General features: G+C 32.4%; 1 protein-coding gene across 5 annotated transcripts in view; it reads left to right on the forward strand.

Moving 5' to 3' along the window:
* The window catches only part of LOC142325635 (N-acylneuraminate-9-phosphatase), a 62,182-nt gene that overhangs the window by 14,160 nt on the left and 23,719 nt on the right, over positions 1-24,303 (forward strand). Inside the window, exon 1 of one of the 5 annotated variants that reach the window (XM_075367640.1) lies at positions 9,461-9,484. The exons of the other annotated variants lie outside the window; for them this stretch is intronic. Within the exon in view, the coding sequence (XP_075223755.1) occupies positions 9,482-9,484 (3 nt within the window). The 5' untranslated portion in view covers positions 9,461-9,481. Of the gene's footprint in view, positions 1-9,460; positions 9,485-24,303 lie in introns of those variants that run through there. 5 annotated transcript variants of the gene reach the window in all.

Below are 24,303 nucleotides of genomic sequence, written 5' to 3' on the forward strand. Positions count from 1 at the left end.
TAACAGTTAGCATATTGGAATTTTTTTACAAGTATACATTATAAACCTGATATTTGTTATTAAAAGATGTTTGTTTGAAGAAATATATTTCTGAACAACTTTATTGACAAAAATGAGTATTATGTTCTATAAAATCTTGTTATTTTTGGATTATTGGTGTCGGTTGGAATTTATTTGAAGAAAATATCTAGGATTATGAGAAATCTTTCAAAAAAGTATTTGGTGTTTTATATTGCTTGTTTACTTAGTAGTATAATTTTTATATAAAAATTTGTGTTTAAACATATTAAAGAAGTTTTATCTACAGTTTTACAATCAAAAAAATTCTTTCAAATTTTTGATCTAAAGATAAAATAAAATTGTATCTAAAATAAAATTGTTTACTTTGGTTCTCATTAGAGGTAGGAAATCTTTTTGAACCGAGGTATGCTTTAAATTGGTTGCGGTACATTCATAATTTCAATTAATAATGAGGTGGAAAAAGGGTTGTGAAAAGATAGAAGAATATCTTTTAAACTGTTGGGAATCATTTCTGTAACACAATGTACAGTACAAACTTTGTACTTGTAGCAGTTTTTTTAAATTGTTTCGCTAAAATGCTTTAAATTGCAGCATTTTCTTAACGGCAATAAGATTGTAAAAGAGATTTCATTAGTGTGGTGTGGTAAAGTGCTACTGGAATTCTATGCCGTACTACCTTTCGTACAGAATTAAAAACTACCGTAATTTACAAGTATACTATTTATCTGTTATTATATTCAATTATTGCATTTTGTATTTCAGCCTTTAACATCTATTTCAGTTATTATACGTGTAATTATTTGAAAAGATAAGAGCTATTTCTAAGTCAGCATAAGTAAAATTATCCTTGGATTTGTCCTCAGCATTTTTGGCTTTGAAGTAAACGTTCTATTAATTTGAGAAATGTGTTTACAACATTAATGAATTCTTTTCATTCAACATGTCAATGAATAGCTGATGAGTAATAGCAGAATTAACCGGAATGGTTTTTTTTTTCTATAAGAGAAATGTCAAATGTATAATAATTAAGTGTGTAGAATTTTTTTTGAAGCCTGTATAAAATATAAAGTTTTTTTTATTCAGATAGTTTCTATTTCTGTGATTCAAGCAGTATAATAATACAAAGTATTATTATATGATTCATTTCTTATTTAAAATAAGTAACAAATTACATAAATGATTAAAAGTTTTTCCTTTTTTTGTCATAATAACTTGATCGGTCGGTGATTTGATACTGTTTCTGTTTTCCTCTTTTCTGTACTAATCCTTAAATTATTTTCGTCCTACTTTGTCAGTAATTTCTTTTATATGTTTCAATTTTTATCTATCGTGGTTTTTTTAGGCTTTATACATATCTGTATTTTTAAATTAACTTTGTGTTAATGTACAGCCGACCATCCTAGTTTGTCTCAAAAAATTCTGCTGTATAATGTTCTCTTATAGGGCTTAGTATTTTATTAACCCGTTCAAGTTTTCAACAACTTTCTGTAACGCCACATTTCAAAGGCTTCTATTATTGTTCTTTCTCTTTTTCCGACTATTATTGCTTTTATTAAGTGCTACATTCGATTTTAAATATTATCTTTCTAATCGCTACATCTGCACGTGATTTTATTTTTTTCTTTTGCATGAAAGATTTTTTTGTTTATGCCAGTCTGTTTCTGATCTCTACTTAATCCATCCATCTTTTATTTTCTCACCTTGCGCTATAGCTTTAGAAGGAAAAGTATTGTGATCAGTCCAATTTGGGCATATGCAGTTCTCACTGGATCTTTATGTTTTGTCACCTAAGGAACCCAAAATCCTAAAAACTGGATGGAAGTGTTCATATGTGTGTTCAGTGTTTCACACCTTTTATCTCCAGAACTACTCAACCGATTTTGGCCAAACTTAGTCAGATAACTTCTGTGTATTGATGCCATTAAATTTTCAACTTAAAAGGTCAAGGGGATGAGTCTATAGAGCAAGGTCACCTTCAGTATCTTGAGACTTCGCCTAATTAAGGTCTTATTTCTCTTGGGCGAATTTGTTAACAATTAAAAAATATTTCCTGAAAAAAAATTGCAAAATCGCACCTTCACCCCAAAATATGCTGTTGTAGTCGTCTGCTATGATGTGACATCACAAGTGAGTGGTAGAATTAAATAAATTAATATTTAAAGTGGTGTCTAGTACCGTCACATCCGGATGAATGTGACAGTACTAGACTAACTAAAGCACACATGCATACCGTGTGTGCTTTAGTTAGAATTATTGAATTATATTAACAAAAAATGTTATATTTAAAGAAAATGATAAATATTTTAAATCAAGTTGTGTGTGTAAGCCATGCATCAGAAAAAAGCTGTGTGCAGGAAAGCCCTACAACTGTGTTGTCAGCTTTTTTAATTTTATTATGTTGATAAAAATCTGTAATTTTTGGTGTATTTGTAACCTCTTTTTTAATATTTAATTCCTTTATAATATTAAAAAAACCTCCTCTCTTGTCATATTTCATTAACCTTGTGTCACTATTTAATTATTTTCCAACTGATTTTTCTCTTAGGAGTAAATCCATATTTTTCATAATTTCTTTTAATATATTCTTGCTTTCTGGCAAAATAACAACAAATCTCAACATTTTTATTTTTTTCCTCTCGGCTAGTTATTTCACTGTGAAATTTTTCCATTATGTATCGCCTTATATTTTCTGTGTACAACTTGGAAAGCCACTGGGAGTAATTCTTGACATATTCTATATGTCTTCTTTCCCTATATTTCAGTCTGATCTTATGTAAGATTTAAACATTTTTTTCTATTTTATATTATCAAACGCTCTGCAGGCGGTCTTTTTGTTCTTAAGACTATTCCGATAACCCCGTTTCCATCTGTTTAATCGTGTAATTTGCTGAAAAAATCTAGTTCATTAACCTTCTTACGTAGATTTCTACTATACTACCTCTAACCTTTTCTTTTCTTGTGTTAAATTACCTTACATAATTTTTTTCTTTCAAGTTTGTAGTTTTTCATGCTCTGTCGTGAAGTACGGTTTGGTTTTTGTATTTTCTGATTACCTCCTCGTGAGTAGTCCCCGCTTAGGATCTGATAGGGCTATTTTACCTAGACAGATATCATCATATTGACTTTTAAACAAAAAAGGAATTACTGCTGTAATTTGGAAAATATAGCTGTAGTTTTCCTGTACTTTGAACCGTACAGTATTAAGACTTAATAATATATATGTTGGCTTAATTTTTTTTTCAAATTTTATTGACCGTTATATAGTTGGTGCCTTTAATAACTATTTGAAGGTCTGCTGCCTAAACAGTTGAATAGTCTGAAGAGAAGTGGGTGGAAAGGTATTGATTTCTTAATTTGCAATGAAAATTCCCACCAAATAAGCCTAATTTTTATTATAGTGCATTTTTAAATTAATTTGCTTTTATTTATTAATTTACTTTTTTTTTGTAAACCACTCTTCTTCTTAATCCACCCTTAATGATGAAGTATGTAAAATACCTACAGTTTTATTCCATGTGTCGAAGTTTCTTTGGACGGCTTATTCTTTGTGCTTCTCCTATGTTCTTTGTAGAGTACATGTTGGTGTAACATCCACCAACAACCTGCCATCATTGTAGTAATCCATTTTCCTTATACCTCCTTTCAATTTTTTCACATCCTGATGAAATCTCTCATCCATCTCTTTGCTAACGGCACCCAGATTTTCAGGAAAGTAGTCCACATGTGAATTTAAAAAGTGAACCTTGAAGCTTGTGAGAACAGCCTAATTTTTATACTTCCGCAGTATTTTCTCAATGATTGGTTTGAAGTTTGGGTCCTTCTTATTGCCCAGAAACTTGTTTACTATGTCTTTAAAGGCTCCACAGGGTTCTTTTTCTGTAAATTACATTTGTTTCTCAAAATTACCATCTTTGAGAAGTTTTCTAATGTCAGTACCAGTAAAGACACCCGCTTTTACTTTGGCGGTTGATAAGACTGGAAATTTGTCATCGATGTATTTAAAACATTTACTTTCTTTTGGTAAGCCTTTGTCAGATTGCTTCATCAAGCCTAACTTGATATGCAGAGGTGGAAGGAAAACTTTATTTGGATCTATGAGAGTTTTTCAGAGCACATTTTTTGTTCCGGGTTCTATTGAAGCTCTTTTTGGCCAATGATTTTCTGTGTTTTTGCTATCCTATTCTCACAAAAAACAAAGAAACTTTGTGTATCTTCCTTTCTGTCCTAGAAGCATTGATATTATTTTAAGGTTGCTGCACTTATGATTGTCGTATTTAATATTATTGAGAACGAATTCCAAATTATTGAAACCCTCACATTGTGAAGAAGGACAAGTTTGAGACTTCTTTTGGAGGAATCTATGAACAGTGTCTGATCGGTACTTTCATATGGAATGTTAAATCGAGTCAAAAGTCCACATACATTGGTGCAGCAGACTAATTCTCCTACTTCTGAAAAATATGGAAGAAAATCCTTTCCTTACTTGTACCAGGAAAATGAGATGCCAGCTGCTAGCAGGTTCTTCTGTTTAAGTCTCAAACCAAGCAGTTATGAATTTTCTTTGGTCAGAAATAAGTCTCAAACTAAATTGTTTAGTTCATATTTTGAATAAAGCTTTGGTGCGCAGCTATCTCCGGGTTCGTACTCCTCGATGTTATGTTCATTTAAATTACTTGTGGAATCGCCTATTTCAGGTAAATCTTCTGATAGAATTGTCACTGGTACGGCTGGACCATTAGGAACCAGGAGCAAAGAGGATGGCATATTTGGATAGATGATTCTTCTTTTATTTTTTAAATCGAAACTGTGAACAGCAGTCAAACAAAAGTAACAATCATTGGTGTGATTTCGTGGCTCTCGCCACACCATTGTAACTCCAAATTTGAACATTTTTTATTCTCCCTTTGACCACCATCCAAGTCTTTCAACAAATGTGTAGCAAACGTAGTGGGGTGCCCAAGTTTTGTCTTGATCTCCTATTTTCACTCCAAAATACGTGAGGTACACTTGTCAAACAAAATTTGTTTTTATTTATTTTTTGCCTTTTCACCATTAACTCACCACAAATGCAAAAAAAAGAATGCAGAATTTTTGCAGCCTCTTCAAGCTATTTTAAAGACGGAAAGTTTGCTTTATGGCCTGAAAATATATTTTCCACTGACAAAAATGCGTTTGATCTCGGAGGACAGAAAAAACTTGATTTATGCACGCTGATGGTTGAAACAGCACTGATAGTAGTTACACGATGCTTGAGTGGCGCAGATAGCAGCCAATAAACATGTTTTATTTCTTGTTAAGTCTTGTTACAACCTTTTGGCCAAGCTCTCCCACCATCCTCAATCCCCCACCACCATCCTCTTCAGACCACTCAACTTTTAGCTATAAGAATGCATAGTATAAGCCAAAAAAATGAATATATTATATTAATTTATTATTAAAAAAAAGTTTTGTCATTTTATAGTATCACATTTTCACACCATTTTACAAATTTTGAAATTTGCAAAAAATCTTGATATGGTGGAAAGAAATGAGTTATTTTCAGATTCAGCGCTAAAAAATACATAGGAATCAATTATCAAAAGTTAAATAACATTCCAAAACCTAAATTTTGCAGGCTTGTGTTGTTTAATTGTATTTAAATAAATTGGTAAGAAGGTCTTTAAAATGGTTTGGTAATTTATTATAAATGGCTACAGATAACGTCTTTTCTCATAAGCCAAATGCACGATGGTGAGTTGTATGAAAACGATTTTGTTGTCTGGTTTAGTAAAGGTGGACCGATAAGTTGACTTAAATTTTCTAAGTATTGGTGTATACAATTCATATTTATAGTTATAAAAAAATAGTCTGACAATCCGTTTTGTTCTTTGAAAACTTGATCTGACTTTTCAAGGAAGCCCTGTGAAATGATATACTTCAAACGGGAATATACATAGGTATAATAAATATTTAACAGTGATGTTTATCAAGTCGTTTAAAAGTAAAAAAGTACAGTTTGATTCTGTTGCAGTTAAAATCAGTTTGATCATCCAAACAGACTTTTCATCTAAAGCAACATCCAGACATTTTGCTTAATGGTTACATAAATATTATCTTTATTGTCAATGAGAATTCTATCTAATTTATTTTTAACAAAAATACTAAATATCACAAGCTAAAACATTCCATCTCATAAGCAATATTAATTGGAGATAGTCTGCTTTTGCAAAATGGAAATAAATAAATAATAATAAAATAGTAATTTTGAATTTCCAGCATTTATGAATAATTGTACAAAAAGAAACTGCTTCTTTTTGTTTTAACTGATCAAACACCTGTGTTTGACTCACATTTGTACAGAGGTATCAAATAGATATGTGATTTACCTAAAACGTAGGAGAATTGTGTGTGTGTACATGCATAACAAGGTATCTGAATACCGGTGTTCTTTGGTGGTTGGGTTTTAATTAACCACACATCTCAGGAATGGTCGAACTGAGAATGTAAAAGACTACACTTCATTTACACTCATACATATCATCCTCATTCATCCTCTGAAGAATTATCTAAACGGTAGTTACCAGAGGCTAAACAGGAAAAAGAAAAATATAGAAAAAAAACAAGGTATCGTAACCCTTAAGTAACTTTTCAATTAAACATTGAAAAATTAAATATAATAATGCATCTACTTGAAACAATTTATTTTTAAGTGTGAGACCAACACAGGGAGGCAATTCAAAAATTTTAAATGGAAAGGTAGAGTTATGATACATAATTTTCAAGGTCACTGAAAAACAAAAATTTTATATTTAAAAAAATTTGACAACTGTAACCAAAATTGGAGTCAATATGTTTCTTCAGATAATTTCAGAAGTGGCATAAATACAACCCAAGTAGTACCTCAAAATTATCTATTTTGAGGTACGAGCGCTTGCTTAACTTTATTTCTTTAGTGTTTCATTGTTGAGCAGTTACTTTAGAGTTATTGTAGGATCCTTTTGGAAGTAGCTGTGAAAAAAATTAAGTGGCTACCATTTTGGTTAAAATGGTAACTGTCTGAAGAGTTTTATGTGACATGTTTGGTTTTTGATGTCCTTTAAAATGTTGTTACAGCAAGCTCTTTTCATTTAAAATTTTTGAGTTCCTTCCCATTGGGGCCTCTTTGCTTGAGGTGTTGAAAAAATCATGTTGAAAAATAGATTGTTTTGAAGTAAAACCTTTTGCCAAATTTCATTTTTCTTTGTTTAATTGTGGAACATCTTTTTAAGAGTTGCCATATTTTAACACGTGTGTGTGTGTGTGTATTTTATTTTTTATTTTATATTTTGTTTCTAGTGTGTTGCAATTAATAATAATTATTAACAAAAGTCATTTATGAACACCGCAATAGGATGTTTTAATATGTAATAATTACAAATTATGTGAAAAGCACAGGTTCATTATCAGTTATACAATACTGTATCTGGCAATGCCTTACTATTGTTACATATAAAATTGGTACTTATGATTTTTATTTAAACCGTTACACACACACACACACATTTTATTTTTAAATCTGCCTTTTTGTAGACTTGTTTGAAGATTACTTGTAAACTATGATTTAATATATTATTGAACTTATCAATGCTAATTAAAAATATTTGAATTCTATTAATTCTTCTCCATATAGACAGTTATAAATGTCCTTTGAGTCTTCTTACATTCAAGAGAATTCAGTAATAAAATTGCTGAAAGTCTTTTAAAATACAGTAAAATTATTTTCTAATTTAAAAAATTAAATTTAACTATAAGTGGATGTACTTACTTGATAAATATATAACATTTATACCTTAGTGCTAACGGTAATTATATCTTAACGTTATATTGTTATTTTTGTTTCGTAAAATTTTTTATACCAAGATCAGTAATGTTATCAAGAACTGAGCGGTTGCTGTAGAAATAAATCTGGAAGCACATTTAACATATTTAGAAAGGAAATTTAAAAAAAATTTCATTGAAAAAATTTTTTACAACATTTAATCATGTTGATCAACAGACATTGTGAGGTACTACCAGAAAGTATCTGTAAAATGATTAGTATCCATCACCTTCAAAGTAGTCTCCTGCTGCGTGGACAGTACAAATCCACTATTTTTTATTTATTAGAAACATTGGGAAGTCATGTCGTATTAGGTTGCTGAAAATATCTTATGCTGCTTGATCTGAATTTCTCAGTAGTCTTAAAATGTTCAGTTTCATATTTGGAAACAGAAAGAAATTGTGTAGGGTGAGTTCTGATGAATAGGTAAGGTGTAGGATGGCTGTCTTGTTAATAGATGGCAATCATTTATGTGTAAAAAATTGACGTGCAAGTGGGTGAATTTTAAGGTGTAGGAATTCAGATTTGTTGCGTCTGTTATCATGTTGATTCTATCGGATGCCATCTTGGAGCTAGCCCAAAATTTCAAAGTAGAATTACCCATTTGTACTTTGGCTTGGTGAAAGAAACTCTTTGCATATGAGGCCATTAGAGTAAAATTAAAAAAAAACTGATTTACTCACTTTGACCGTGATTATGATAGACTGTTTTACTGCTGCGACTGTTACTTTGTTTCAGAGCGACAAACTCATAATTCATTACTAGAGTGATGACATTTTGAGTTTGTTTCAGAAATTTCTTTTAACTGAATGCAGATTTTAACTTTGTTTAGTGCTAAACAGCCATGGAACAAATTTTGCAGTCACGTTGAACTTTCACAACAGACTTTGTCGATAAACACCGTACTACATGCCGCTATCTCTCAGGAGTCATATATTGTTTTCTCTGGGTCTGCTGCTTGGTTTCATATGTTTTCTCTAAATTACATTTTGAAGCGTGTTTTTGGTTGAAAGATGACAAGAATCCTCATCATTGACTGACTGTTGCCCATTTTTGAATTGTCTTATTTATTAGCAGAGTAATAAACAAGGCGAGTTTTCCATAAATTAACTTTGTTAATTTGTGGAAAACATAACAAAAGATTTTTTTGGTGTTTCAACAATTTTCTTAATTTTTTTTGGTGTCTGTTTAATTCCATTTTTCAGGTCAAAAACAAATGAAGTCACTGATTTTCTTTCATATGTTCCAATTCTTAATCTCAAGAATATGTCAGTATGACTTCATTTTACTCTTGAATCAAAAATCCAGGTGAAAAATTTTACTAGCCATAACTAAAAAACAAAGCATTTCTTGATGTATATTTATAGGAAGTTTCTTTACTGCAATTAAATTTTAAGTTAGCTTATGAACAACTTTACTTGCTATATATTTACTTATTTAAAATTAATTGTTACTGGCTGATAATGTTGTAATTTTAGTTTTGTTTGTTTATCTGATCCGATAAAAAGAGAATATATATGAAGGGATTTCCTGTTTGTTTCAGCTGTTCCTAACTAGTCTGATTGACTGTCAGATAATTAAATTATTCTTTTCTGCAGTAAAAACGGTTCATTACATACAGTGATGGTTTGTACTTGTGGGGGGAATTTAAAAAAATCAGTTAAATCATTTGTTGTTTTATTGGGTTCTACTTTTCAACTTTATTGTTTTATTGATTATTTGATGTGAAGATAAGTATGTACTTCACATTATTTTACTGAGCTTTATAACATTAATCTTAGAATAATCTAATCGATTACTTTTGTGTAAATAATTTAATAGTTTTGATTTTGCGATAATAATTTCTTACTTTCCAGATTTAAATATTTTTTTATAATAGTTTTGAAGATCAATAGCAAACTATTATGACTTTACGCCATCAGTAACAGTATATTAGTTATTTTTTATATCATGTAACACTTAAAAGAGTGGGTAAGGTAAAATTCCTGTTTGAATAGAACTAATACGAATATTTTAAGGAAATTGAGTCATTGGATGGTCAGAGTTGTTTGGAGGCGGTATACTGAATTGCCCTGGCTGTTGAATATAAAAATAAAACATCAGTTAAAATGTTATATTATCATCATTTATAATAGAAGATAAGACTTCAGTCATTGCTGATGGTAGACTTCTGCTTCGCCTGAGGCAAAGGTCTGTGGTTTTCCTTCCTCCCATTAAAACATATTCATGTACAACAAATACATCCATGATCACACAGATATACTCGTGCAACACAGTGTAGATTAGAAAGAGAACTGAATATCGACGTTAAACGTTTCTGATTATCTTATCTTTATTGTTTTTTACTGTTCAGCGTGCAGAATTTGATTTTCTTATTATTTCATACGTTTGTTATTTATTTGCACGCATTATTAACCAAGCAAAGCGAGTTCTTTTTATAACTTAACTTTTGGCACTTCATGTTTTGTATCGTAGTTATTGCCAAAGAGGTTTACAGATTTTTATGAAATTTTGCAGTAAGATTCCTCATTAATATGTAGAACGGTGTATGTGTAATGACTTTTCCTAAAATTTTCTGCCTCAAAATGGCAGCCAATACAACTGTTGAGAAGAGCAATGATACTATCTACGAGTTAGCAAGAGGGTTATCGCTTAACTGTTATTCTTTACGTCCTACTTTTTGAATATTAACTTTGTTGTATAATTATTGTACGCGTGGTATTTAAAAAATTTTTAAATACATTAAGAAAAGTTTAAATACATGAAAAATAAACATGGAGATATACTGAAAATATATACGTAACTTTCAATAATCATTAGTCAATTATATCCCAGTGTTCTGGGAAGCAATGCTTCTGATATTGCTAGAATAGCGAGATTTTTTTTTGTCGCTAGGTGAAATCAAACGCTCAATTAATCTCAACGTTTCTGTTTTGTACTTAATTTTAATTTTATTTATTTCATTAATTTATTTTATTTATTTTAATTTTAATCTCATTTTCTAAATTTATTAAGTTCAGTACAAAATGAATAAGAAATATTTGTTGCTCACAGAACTACCAGTCAGTAGCAGCTTGTGTGTAGGTACTATGAAACTGCAACACCCCCTATTTCCACTTCATATTATCGATAACATTTAATATAACGAGTCCTTTTCTCTTTAATTCTTTCTTTCTATTTGTACGATATATAATCCTAAACTAATGTCAGTAGCCGTCCCCGGTTTATGAAAAAGATACAAAAATCTTTGTATGGAACCGTGCACTTTACATTTCCAGCGGCGTGGTGTTTGGCTGTTGTGCACGTGCACACATAGGAAGCTACAAGGGAGAGAGAGCACTGTCGCTCCCGCAGTGCCAGCCGTGATTTGCCGGTGGAAGGTAGTTTTGTTTTACCCAGCGTGTGTACGGAACGTTCCTTTTCTAGTTTAGTCGGCGGAAGGAATATGAAAGCGGTTTAGTTGTTTTTGCAGTGGCGGAAAGCAAGGGCTCTTTGATTGCCAGATCTGTCCAAAAACACGATGGGAGGATGAAAGAGAAGGTAATTAGTAAAAACTAATTATGCATTTGTTTCTGTGTACGTAGAAATTTAAATTAAGTACGGTTGGATTATAGCGTTTTTAAGCGGACATTTTATTAAGTTATCTAATAATACTAAAAAATATCTGTATTGACATTTTATTATTTATTTCGTTAAACCGAATGTGGTTTTTAAGCACAGCGTGCTTAAAAACTGTGTACCGTATTCTTGAATGTGATAAAGTGTAGAATTAGATTATTATAATACCCACCGGGTCGGTCTAGTGTTGAATGCGTCTTTGCAAATCAGCCGATTTCGAAGTCAAGAGTTCCAAGTACAAATCCCAGTAAAGACAGTTACTTTTATACGGATTTGAATACTAGATCGTGGACACCGGTGTTTTTTGGCGGTTGGGTTTTAATTAACCACACTTATCAGAAATAGTCGAACTGAGACTGTCTTCATTTACACTCATACGTATCATCCTCATTCATCCTCTGAAGTAATACCTGACAGAGATTCCCGAAGGCTAAACAGGAATAGCTGCTTCCAGCTATTTTATTCGATTCATTTTTTTCCGGTTCTTTTATTTTAGAGAAAACTAAAACCACGACCTTGAAAAGACCCAGAAAAAACTTTCTGGAGCATCACCCCCACTGAGCCGCCACTGCTACTAGATAAAATTATTATTGGTAATTTTGATTTTCATAAATTACAATTATTCTACGCTGGAATTTAATTTACATTTTTATCGTTCCATATTTTTATTTTTTATTTATATGAAAACGGCGAGAAAAGTACAGGAGTAAACTTCACTTAACTACCGCTTAATTTAGACTTAGATTTTAGCTTTAATGATGACTAAAATTCAACTTGATAAATTCTTTTACTCCGCGTATTGTAACCGGCTTTTTAATGTCGGATATTGAGAATTTGTGCCTGCTAGTTTCCGTATGTGACGGTGCTAAGTTTTCTAAGTCGTTGTTTCATTCGGTTTGGCGAGTACGTTTTTATTAACTTCATTTTGGTGAACTCCTTTTACGTGAAGTAATAGAAACGGTAAAAAAGGTCGGCGGATAAGTTTCTTTCTTTATCTTCTAGCTTGAAACTCGATGGTTTCTTCAAAACTGCAGTCTCCGGTAAATAATAGTAGTATATTCAGGTCGGCTTCAGATCTATCACGATTATAAATTGGCACGCTATTAACCCAGTCCCCTGCGCATCCCTCGTTGCCTAGCATCAGGAATTTATTAAAATCTCACCCCGTTAACCTCCGGTGCAACCCTGGACATTGTTGCTCGGGGCATGCGCCTTACCGGGATAATTTTTTATCATCGTCACCGTTTCAATCTATCTATTGTACGCGACGGCAAGTTATTTAAAAGAAAAGCTTAGAATAAAGTATTCTATAAAAAATAATTTAGGGCGTAGTTTAATGTGAAATAATGTAAGAAATTATCGCTTAATCTTAATAACCCTAGTTTCCTGTTTTTACGTTTTATCGGATGTATTTTGTTTGGAAACCTTTGACGCTTTATAGGTTTAACGTTCAAAAGTTATTGTTGGCATTTATTTTGTTTTTTATACATTAAATATATAACTACGAAGCAGTATGTTATTATTAATTAACTAATTTAATTATTTTTAAGTTATCGTGTTAATTATTTGTAGTGCAAAGTCCAGATTTTTTTGTTATCGATAAAAATGTTGAGTTTACAAAGTACGCGGAAGCGATATTACATTTTTTTTTTTAAGATGAGATTGAAAATAAACAATTGTAATCGCGTTTTACGGTCATTGTAATATTACTGTAGTGCATTTACTTATTTTTTGTTTTTTATTTTGTGTAACTTGTTTATTTTTTCTCGTTTATGTAATCTAACTCGTATCTCCCCTTTCTTTTATTCTGTCTCCTTGATATTACTTGATATCCTTGATTATACTTCCTTTAAAGCCGTATCGGGATTTGCGTTTAATTTTTCTACTACGTTTATCGTGTTTACTGTCGTTTTTCGTGCGATCACAATCGCCAGTGTTGAATGCGATCGATAAAAAATGTTTAATGCGCCGTAAAAATATGCTAAAATTAATCTTTAGGTCCGGCTTTGCAAATATCAAATTTTAGTTTTTATAATAAACCGTTAATTTTAAAGTTACTTAAAATAATTTAAAGTTACTTTATTTTAAAGTTAATTAGTTCGTTAGTGTTATTTTAAATATTTGTTATTTAAACAACTATAGGTTAACGACCGGAAATTGATTTTGTTGTGCGTGAAAAATATTGCAGTCTAAATTGATTATTAGCTATTTATTTTACGGAAAGAAAGCTTATATCCTTTCTTAACCGATCGGTTAAATAAATCTGGACTAAATAAACGAGTTAATAGAAATTTAACGAATGTAATTTATGAGAATATTTATAAAAATCGTAAGATTTGATTTGAAAAAACGGGTAAAGGTTCGCATAACTTTCCGACTTTGCCTTGACAGATTCTGCTTACTGAAGAAGAAATAAAGACCGTGTCGCCTTACAGACTACCAGCCCACGTACCACACAGATTATAAAAAAGTAATCCTGTGATGACCGTACTTTTCTTTTTTAGAATGTGTTTTACCTTCAAAAAAATAGATTATCATAATGTTGTTTAAAAGGTCCCTTGCTCTTCTTCAAGGGAATTTAGCTCCTTTTAATTCGAAACTGAAAATCTGTCTAGAACAAAACTGGAAAATTATGTAACCCTTTGCCGGGTTCTCTTCAAACAAATACTATGATTTTATAAATATTTTCCTAGATTACAAAGGATTTTTTTTTTTTTAATATTAATCACCTAATTATGCAATCTTTAGAGACAATTGAGAAAAAATCTGAATGTTTAATGAAAAAAATTGACTCTGATTTGGCCCTGTTGATGAAATTACGTTTTTACTTTAAAAATTATGTAGTTTAGAAGTAGAATTAAGAAAAAAATTAAAATTCTTAGTAAAAAAATTGGGTTCCACTTGACCTTCACCGAACGATGTTTTTATCACCAAAATTATACTGCATTTAGCGTATACTTTAAGGAAGAAAAAAGAAATTTTAATTAGAATTTAAAAAAATTAGTTCCATTTGATCCCCTTGATCAACAACTACATAATATAACATTCTAATAACCGCCAAAAAAAACTTGAAGAAAAAACAAAGTATCCGAGATTACAAAAAATTTAAATAATATTTTTAATTCTAAAACTAAGTCCCAGCGGACCCCTTTTTTAAAATTTCCCATGTTTACATTAATGCTAAGTGCAGTTGAAGTTTAGTAAAATTGATATGTTAAGTTTTTTTTTGTCTTCAGTCATTTGACTGGTTTGATGCAGCTCTCCAAGATTCCCTATCTATTGCTAGTCGTTTCATTTCGGTATACCCCCTACATCCTACATCCCTAACAATTTGTTTTACATATTTCAAATGTCGCCTGCCTGCACAATTTTTTCCTTCTACCTCTCCCTTCAATGTTAAAGCGCTTATTCCAGGATACCTTAATATATGACCTATAAGTCTGTGTCTTATGTTAAGTTTATTTTTCGAAATGCTTCTCTCTTCATCGATTTGCCGCAACTCCTCTTCGTTTGTCACTTTATCCACCCGTCTGATTTTTATCATTCTCCTATAGCACCGCATTTCAAAAGCTGCTAATCTTTTCTTCTCAGGTACTCCGATCGTCCAAGTTTCATGTCCATATAAAACGCAGCTTCAAACATATACTTTCAAAAATCTTTTCCTGATATTTAAATTAATTTTTGATGTAAACAAACTATATTTCTGACTGAAGGCTCGTTTCGCTTGTGCTATTCGGCATTTTATATCGCTCCTGTTTCGTCCACCTTTAGTAATTCTACTTCCCAAATAACAAAATTCTTCTGCCTCCGTAATCTTTTCTCCTCCTATTTTCACATTCAGTGGTCCATCTTTGTTATTTCTACTACATTTCATTACTTTTGTTTTGTTCTTATTTATTTTCATGCGATAGTTCTTGCGTAGGACTTCATCTATGCCGTTCGTTGTTTCTTCTAAATCCTTTTTACTCTCGGCTAGAATTACTATATCATCAACAAATCGTAGCATCTTTATCTTTTCACCTTGTACTGTTACTCCGAATCTAAATTGTTGTTTATCATCATTAACTGCTAGATCCATGTAAAGATTAAAAAGTAACGGGGATAGGGAACATCCTTGTCGGACTCCCTTTCTTATTACGGCTTCTTTCTTATGTTCTTCAATTATTACTGTTGCTGTTTGGTTTCTGTAAATGTTAGCAATCGTTCTTCTATCTCTGTATTTGAACCTTAATTTTTTTTAAATGCTGAACATTTTATTCCAGTCTACGTTATCGAATGCCTTTTCTAGGTCTATAAACGCCAAGTATGTCGGTTTGTTTTTCTTTAATCTTCCTTCTACTATTAATCTGAGGCCTAAAATTCCTTCCCTTGTCCCTATACTTTTCCTGAAACCAAATTGATCTTCTCCTAACAATTCTTCCACTCTCCTCACAATTCTTCTGTACAGATTTCTAGTTAAGATTTTTGATGCACGGCTAGATTTTTGATACAGAACTAATCGTTCTGTATTCTTCACATTTATATGCTCCTGCTTTTTTTGGTATCATGACTATAACACTTTTTTTTAAGTCTGACAGAACTTCCCCTTTTTCGTAAATATTACGCACCGGTTTGTATAATCTATCAATCGCTTCCTCACCTGCACTGCGCAGTAATTCTACAGGTATTCCGTCTATTCCAGGAGCCTTTCTTCCATTCAAATCTTTTAATGCTCTCTTAAATTCAGATCTTAGTATTTTAAGTATGGATCTCATTCAGCTCTCTCGTTTTTTGAGACTTAAAAGTTTATTTAACAAGAATAATTATTTATTTCAATGAGCTGGTCTGATTTGCTGCTACGAAATTCAATAAGGTTAAAATAATTATGGTATAAAAAAAAATACGGGCACCTTGATGCCCCTTGTCCGATTGTGCCAAAAATCAGGTCAAAGCTAAGACATATAACCATATATATATATATATATATATATATATATATATATATATATATATATATATAACCTTTTTGTTCAATAATTTTTTGATATACAAGCGCAAAAACTGTTTAGCAATAATGTTGGAAGGTCCCCCCCCCCTAAATCCAATTGACTTAAAATTTTGGAACTGTTAGTAACTTAATACAGTTATCGTACTAAAGCTCAGTTTTCTTTGATGATTAATCACAAAGTCAAAAATTACAGTCTCCCTTCTTTAATTTTTCCAAAATCTTAAGCCGTCAAATTCTATTTATGGAAATCTTTTGAGGCGTTTTTCAAGAATTTATGTTTAGTCGGTCCGGAGATTTTAATCGAAGTACAGGCCAACACATCTTCCAGAAATTTCTATCGTTTTCTTTACGTTTTTTGGAATCGGGAGAAAATAAAATAAATAGAAGGCTATTATAATAATAAATATAGGCTAGTTGCCTTAGTTAAACGACCGTCAAATATCGTATGCGTTTGTCATATTGGATGTTTGTATTAAAAGTTCTCGGATAATTGATGAACACAAGGGAAATAAAAGATTTGAACTTAGAAAATCTTTAAATATAAGAATGTTCAATAAGATATAAAGTCGGTTATTTTGAACAGTACAAAGAAGGAAACTGAAAAAACGAACGAAAGATTCAAATCAGAGAAAAAAAGTTTATTACAGAAAGTTAAAAGTTAAAAAAACATATGTAAAATTAACATTTTTTAATACAGTAAGATTTATTTCTTAAGGTGACTAAATGTTACTTTAATGCGAAACTTTAGTCGATTACTATTTGTTTAATAAACGTTAGCGGTTTATATGAATCGCCTGCTGTGTTTGTCTCTTTTTATCGCATCCGTTCTATGACATGTGCAATCAGTTCAGTTTATTTCAGTTTATTTTATTTATAACAACTAGGACTGTACGCGAAGCAAGCAGCGGTACGAGTAACGTATATAATTTGATTAAAAATTAGCCTAAGCGATAAATTTGATTTAATGTCAAGGTATCGCCGTTTAACCCGTTGGGAAATAGCCAGATAAATGCTCTGATCTCATTTTTTTTTGGACCGAGTTCTATTATTAGTTAAAATAGCAAACATTAACTTCACGGGTTGAACGTTAATAACATTTATTATCGATAAAAATGGACACGACCTATTTATGTTATGGGACGTTGACCGTTAATTACGGTCGAGCGGTATTGTGATTTTGATGTTTATTAACCGACTTCAGAAGCCGGCCTCCGTGGCGCGAGCGGTAGCGTCTCGGCCTTTCATCCAGAGGTCCCGGGTTGGAATCCCGGTCAGGCACGGCATTGTCACACGCGCTACAAATCGATCATCTCATCCTCTGAAGCAGTGCCTAACGATGGACCCGGAGGTTAAACAAAAAAAAGAAGGTTCTCGATTCAACTTTATTTTTTTCACGTCTGTTACGCAATATCTCCGATTTTAGTAAACGGATTTTGATAATTTTTTTTAATCGGAGGGGTATACTTTCGCGGCGGTCTTATAAATTTTAACCAAATCCGATGATAATCTAAGGAAAATACAAAAAAACAACCGAACTCGCTATGACGAAACCGGTACCCCGTATCTTGACACTCTTAGCCGCTGACCACACACACCGGTATAGTGTTGTTCCCTGTACGACTAGGATATTAATAACAATCTATATTATCGTTGTGGAAATATTCGTGACGTTTCTTTCTCTATTTTTCTTCCGTAAAGAATCGGTCCTATTTCTTATTTTTTCGGCTACTTTCCTCTAAACTTCATATAAGTATTAAATATTTATATAAAATTGTAAAAAAAAAGTGTATTATCCCTAATCGCAAACTTATTTTATAAACGTTTACGTTAAAATTTTGCAGTAATAAATGGCCGTACAACAAGCTCCCACCCGAGATCGCTCTATATGAAGCGAGTTAAATATTATAATTTTCCAATAAATAATATTCTATAGTTATTATAGACACCGTTTTTAAACGGGAACTCTCAAACCTTGTCACAATAGGTGTGAAACCTATAAATTGTATAGGTTACACAACCTCATCGTTTCTGTCACAGCTTTCTCATCGTACGGTCTATTTAATAACTTAGTCGGGTCCAAATCAAAAGTTTTAAATCGACTAAGAGCGATATAAATCTGCCTCTTGGCCAAATTTTTCTTGCCAGAGGTCTGCCACTGTCCCTCGCAGTAGAACCGATAAAGGAAAAGAAGGAATCGGTATCTGTGCGTATTTGGAATTCATTATTTTGCTTACAAGTCGAGCGTTGAATAATTGAATATCAGACTGAAGTATAATTTCTAAAGTCTCCAATGATGGAAAAAGAATCTTCATTTTGCCGTTATCCGCTCGCCAAAACTAAATTTTTTGTTGATCTTTTGATATATTTTATAATCTGTATCACCTTATTTCTATAAATTTAATTTAATATATTGACATGCAGTATGTTTGTAAAGTTAACGGTGGGGGTTTCAGACGGTCGTAATTTTTAATCAAAGCGCGACAAAGACGTGCAGTATATGTCAAAATAAAGAGAACTCGCCAATTCTTGGCTGTTCTCTTGCTTGTTCTCATTTACCTGTTCAACAAATTTCAATACGCCCTCCTTTAGTCGCCCTGTAGACATCAAGAAGACATTCAGCCTCTTACCGTACACGCCAGAGACATCTAATATGAAACAAAACGGCTTTAGTAATCCGTTGTTTTAAAAGGACCGGATTTCTTTTTTGAACTGAGAACACAGAAAGAAATCCATTCGGCCAGGCTACCTACCCGTCTTGTCCAGTCCGTCGGTGAGAAAATGTTTCGTTTAGGTAAACCTGTTCAAATTTGGAAAAATGCGGAGAAGCTAACCGGTTAATAAAATTTTAAAGAGTTTGATACACCGTATACCCTTCCGATATATCTAGGAAGTTGTTTTCAGGAAAAACGAAGCGACCGATAACAATGTCTTGTTCAATCGTGTCCACAATGACCTGTGAAGGTTTAGTACTCCTAATTTGAATATTACGCCGATGTACTCTTCCTTAATCGTAAAATGTAGCTTCGTCGATGAAAATAAACTCGCTTAAATATTCTCCATCGATATAACCTATACGGAATATTTGTTACGAACGCTAATCGTTTAATTTTGTCTTGTAGATAAACGTTACGCGATACTGAATTTTGTAATCTGTAAAGTATAGTTATTTTTCTAAAACGTGCGAGATTAGTTGTTTTTGGAACGTTCTAATTCTACAGAATGCTTCTTCGTCGATTTTTTGGGCGATGCGAATAACTTGTTCGCATCGGTTGAGCGTCTCGTCAGACACTGGTGTTCGTCTTGGACGTTACTGTTTAATTAGGCGCCCGTTTCTCCGAGTCGTTTGTTCTATCGGTTAATGTTGTTTTTGTGTAGCGGTTCTTTACACTAAACGCACAACAATATTCACGCCTTATAAGTGTAATCGACTCAAACTTAACGAGCCGCCAAACGTATTGAATCTTCCTCTGAACTGTAATCGTAGCGATACATTAGCTTCGTTCGAAACTTGATCTCGTATAACGGCGTACACGTGCCGATAATTGTTTATTTGTGAAAGCCTTAGTCTTTTTCAGCGGCAGGCTTAACGGTAAGCAGACTAAGCGGCCGCGTGGGACCCCGGGATAACAGAGCCTCGAATTTCGAGCATTCATATGTTTTTAGAAAGAAATTCAAATTATTTACCTTACAAAAAATTAAAACGACTTTTCTTTACGCTGAAAAATGAAGAGACATCAAAGCGGGGCAGAAAAGCGAAAAAAAAATTAAGAAAAACCCGGAAATTGTTGAGAGCCGAAGAAATACATCGCGTAAGTTTTTAACGGTAAATTCAGAGACAGAGTTGCCGTGAACATCTACTTCAGACGAACGGTCTGCGTTCGAAACGTCTGAACCGCACAGGCCTATAAGTAAAAAAGAGAAAAAAGAAAAACAGGTCGAGCATCATTTTGAAAACGTTACCGATAAAAGGGAGTGTGAAGACGCAGAAGCGTCTTTATGGCCGGTGAGTATATAAAACGCTATTATTCACCGTATTCTTAAACGCAGACCAAAAAATATCAGGAATGTAGAGAATTCGAAATCGGTGTATAAAGACAGCGATGAAGTTCATTACAGAGGACTTTCTTATGATCATTTTTACAGAAAGAAATCAAATGAAATTATGGGAAAGAGAATTTGGCTGATATTTTCAGAAACAAGCAGACGTGATTACTGCTACCCTTGCAAACTCTTTTCAAAATCAAAGTCTACATTAACGACTGAATTGTAAAATTTGATCGATTACTGTAATTTTGTTGGACCACGGAGTTTCAGAAGAACACGTCAGCCGTGTGTACTCTGTACAAAAGATCAACCAAATTCAATAGAATTGATACTCGACTGTTACTGGAAAAGGAAAAAGAAGAATGTTACTGAAGACAAATGTCGAAAAGAATTTTGTCAACGATAAAATTATCGAGTGGATTAGGATTAGGATTTAGGAGTTACGATGAAGGCAAAGATTCCAATAGGAAACCTACTTAGAATACCTAAGCGAATACGATGAGTTCTTGAAATTACATCTACAAAAATACATCAACCAAGGACGAGGAAATATGAACTATTTACTTCACGATATTTGTGACGAATTTGTAGGCCTTATTGGCAATCGAGTGAGGGCTGAAATAATTGAAGTCAAATCTGCGACTTACAATAGCGTAATTGTAGACTCTACTTTCGATACTTTTCACGTTCACCGACTTGCTTTCGCGATATGTTTCATCCTCTGGTAATATAAAGGAAAGATTTGCGGGATTCATTCCCGAAGATTAACGCAAATCTTCATACTTGGAACAAGAAGTTTTAGGAGCTTTAACAAAATTAGGTATGGATATTAAAAACCGTCGAGAATAATTTTTCGATAACGCTTCAAATATGCGAGGAAAGAACTCAGGTTTGCAAGCGCGCGTTAAACAACAGTCCTAGTGCGGTTTTTATTCCGTTTGCTAAAGTTCTTTAAATTTAATTGAAATTTCACTGCAGAAAGTCGTAGCGCTGCAGTTGAATATTTTATGTTTGTGCAGAAGTTATTCGTAGTTTTCTCTGTCTCGGATCATCACTGGAAAATTTTAATAAATCGACTAGAAATGCCTAAAGATAAACGATCCGTCTCGCTGAAAATAATTTCCGATACAAGATGTTCAGCAAGAGCGAACGCTGTATTAGCTATAAAACTTGGATTCGACCGTATAAAAGAGGCTTTGTGAAATTTGTAACGCAGAAGAAAAGGGAGGCGCCTTAACGTCTGAAGAAAATGGACAAATATGAAACCGCCGTAATGACAGTTATTTGGAATACAATTTTGCAAATAATAAATGCTACTAGTAAATCACAGCAATCGGTAGAGTGCGCGCTATTCAAACGATCTATCTTGCTGAATTCATTAAAAAGTTTTATCGATAATTTTCAAGAAGAATATGAAAAAGTTGAAAAAGAGGCGACTTTATTGTCAGGATTATCATTTGGTGTGGAAGATGAAGAGACTCGCAGACGACAAAAGAGAAGCGGTGTTTTTTATGAGAACAAAGAAGTCGGACGTGAATTCACAACTGGAGGTTTTAAAGTCGGTTCGTTTTATATCATGTGTGATAACGCTAAGGCACAACTATTTCAAACAGCTAAGAAGTATGAAATTGTTCTACACCATTTTCTTATATTTTTTTGGCTGGAAATTGTCAACAGAAGAAAGAAAGCGGTAAAAAGTCGAACGATATATAAAAAAATGACATTGATGTTTTGTACTGTGGAAGATGAATCGGACAGTTTCTTAATATTTCTATAAAAAAAAACCACACCAGCCAATCCAGACATCTAAGATTTCTGGTGCGATAGCGGTGTCGATACATATCGCATCTATCGAGCCGTCAAAGAAACGTCTTACGCATTTCCGAATACTGGAAATATTATTGAAGATTTTTCTAACGATTTTTTTATCTTAGCGTCTGGAGAAAGCTCATTTTCTGTAATAAAAAAAAGAAAAAATTATTTAAGGAATGCAGCGGGAGAAGAAAGGCTAAATAACTCGGCAAATTTGTGTATAGAGCAGGAAATTTTAAACCGCAACGACACTGTTAAAATAATTGATGGTTTTGCAAGAAATAAGGCGAGATTGAAATTCACGAAAAAAATATTAAATAAATTTATTTAATGCGTAACGGTATGAAATTTTCCAACGCCTTTCTTTTTCGTTAAATTTATGAGAGTTTTGTTGCGACTTCAATTTCTAACTTGAGTTTGAGGGCCCCAAAATTTTTACCGCTTGGGGCCTTCACTTGACTTGAGCCGCCACCGGTTTCTTTTGTTTCGATATATAATTTATGCTTTGTTCTAAGATTACGACTGAAACCGCACCGTTATTAAGGACGCGCGTGTAGTAGAGTTTGGGTTTATACCGAAGAAATGCCGTTCTACGATAAGTTAGCTCGAATGGAACGCATTAAAGCGATAAGACCTCCTACTTAGAGTAACCGATAAGATTAATCGAGAAATAAAAGGAAAATTTAAAAGCACGAACAACTTGAAAATCGGGAAATAAATTTTTATAGGCGGATTAGATGTAAACGGACATTACAAACAGTTACCTTCTACGTGTAACAAAAATAATGATAATTATTACCGGGGAGTTACAAACAAAAGAACACGAGACGAGTTTAGATTAATTGAATACGATTTTTTGTAGCGATTCAGATATATGATACTGTAACTAATCTGTTACGAGAATTATAACCGTGAAAGTAATCCTTTAAATTTTATAATTAACGGTATTAATTATATTTTTCATTATTTTAGTCCAGGGTTACTGTTGTATCGTGTTTAACCGTACCTAGCTCGTTAAAAAGATGTTATTCTTGTTATTGCTTTTACTTTTCCAGTCGGTTAATATCGTTTAGAATGCCAAGATTATAGACTAACATAATTTATGGTGTAGCGATTGTATCTTTTAATTTTAAAACATTCTTGTTATTAAATAACTTTAATAAAGAGACCGCATGCGGTAAACGGTTATAAAAATAAATAAAAAATTTTAACGGTATATTTTATACATTAACATTTTTTTTTATGCGGTTTTGATTCTGTCAATCAAGATGTACAAACTATTTACTGTACCGTTTAATTTTTAACAGAATATGCCAGATCGATATTCCAGTGTACCGTGGCACATATAAGATAAATTTACTTAATTTTACAAGTAACTAGATCGACCAATTTTTTTTTTTTTTTAATGATTAATTTACCGTATAAGGTGGAAGCTTGTGCATGGGAATATGAAATGGAAATTTTGTAGCGTATGAAAAATTAGATAGCATCCTTGACCGGGATTAAAAGTACAAATTTAAACTCGACTTTAGTCGGTATTTAACTGTGATAATTTTTCCGATTAAATAAATAAATTCTAAGATGAAGATTAATAAAAAAAAAAATATATATATATATAGCTTAAGTGAACAGTGTTTATATAAAATTGAGGATGGCATTTGAAACATAACATATGGAATGGAATGGAATGCAAAGTTGGCAGGAGTCTATTACTCCCTACTTTATCGCAGAACCTGGACAGAGTCCCTTGCTGCTGGATCATTCTAATCGGGCTTGTTTTTAAAAGGGTTATTTTTTTAATCTCGGATCTAATTTTTCAAGTTTTGTCTATTATTATTTTAGTGAATTTAAGACGGATTTAATTGCATTCCAATCCGTTGTTAAACCAGCGTTATCGAACCCATTTCATGGGCCGACCGCGGAAGGCTAGGCTTATAAAGCCTGTCCTCCCGACGTAATTCCCCTTCAGACCGTCCACTGAAGT

The sequence above is a fragment of the Lycorma delicatula genome, chromosome 5, assembly GCF_047948215.1.
Source record: "Lycorma delicatula isolate Av1 chromosome 5, ASM4794821v1, whole genome shotgun sequence".
NCBI classification, from domain to species: domain Eukaryota; kingdom Metazoa; phylum Arthropoda; class Insecta; order Hemiptera; family Fulgoridae; genus Lycorma; species Lycorma delicatula.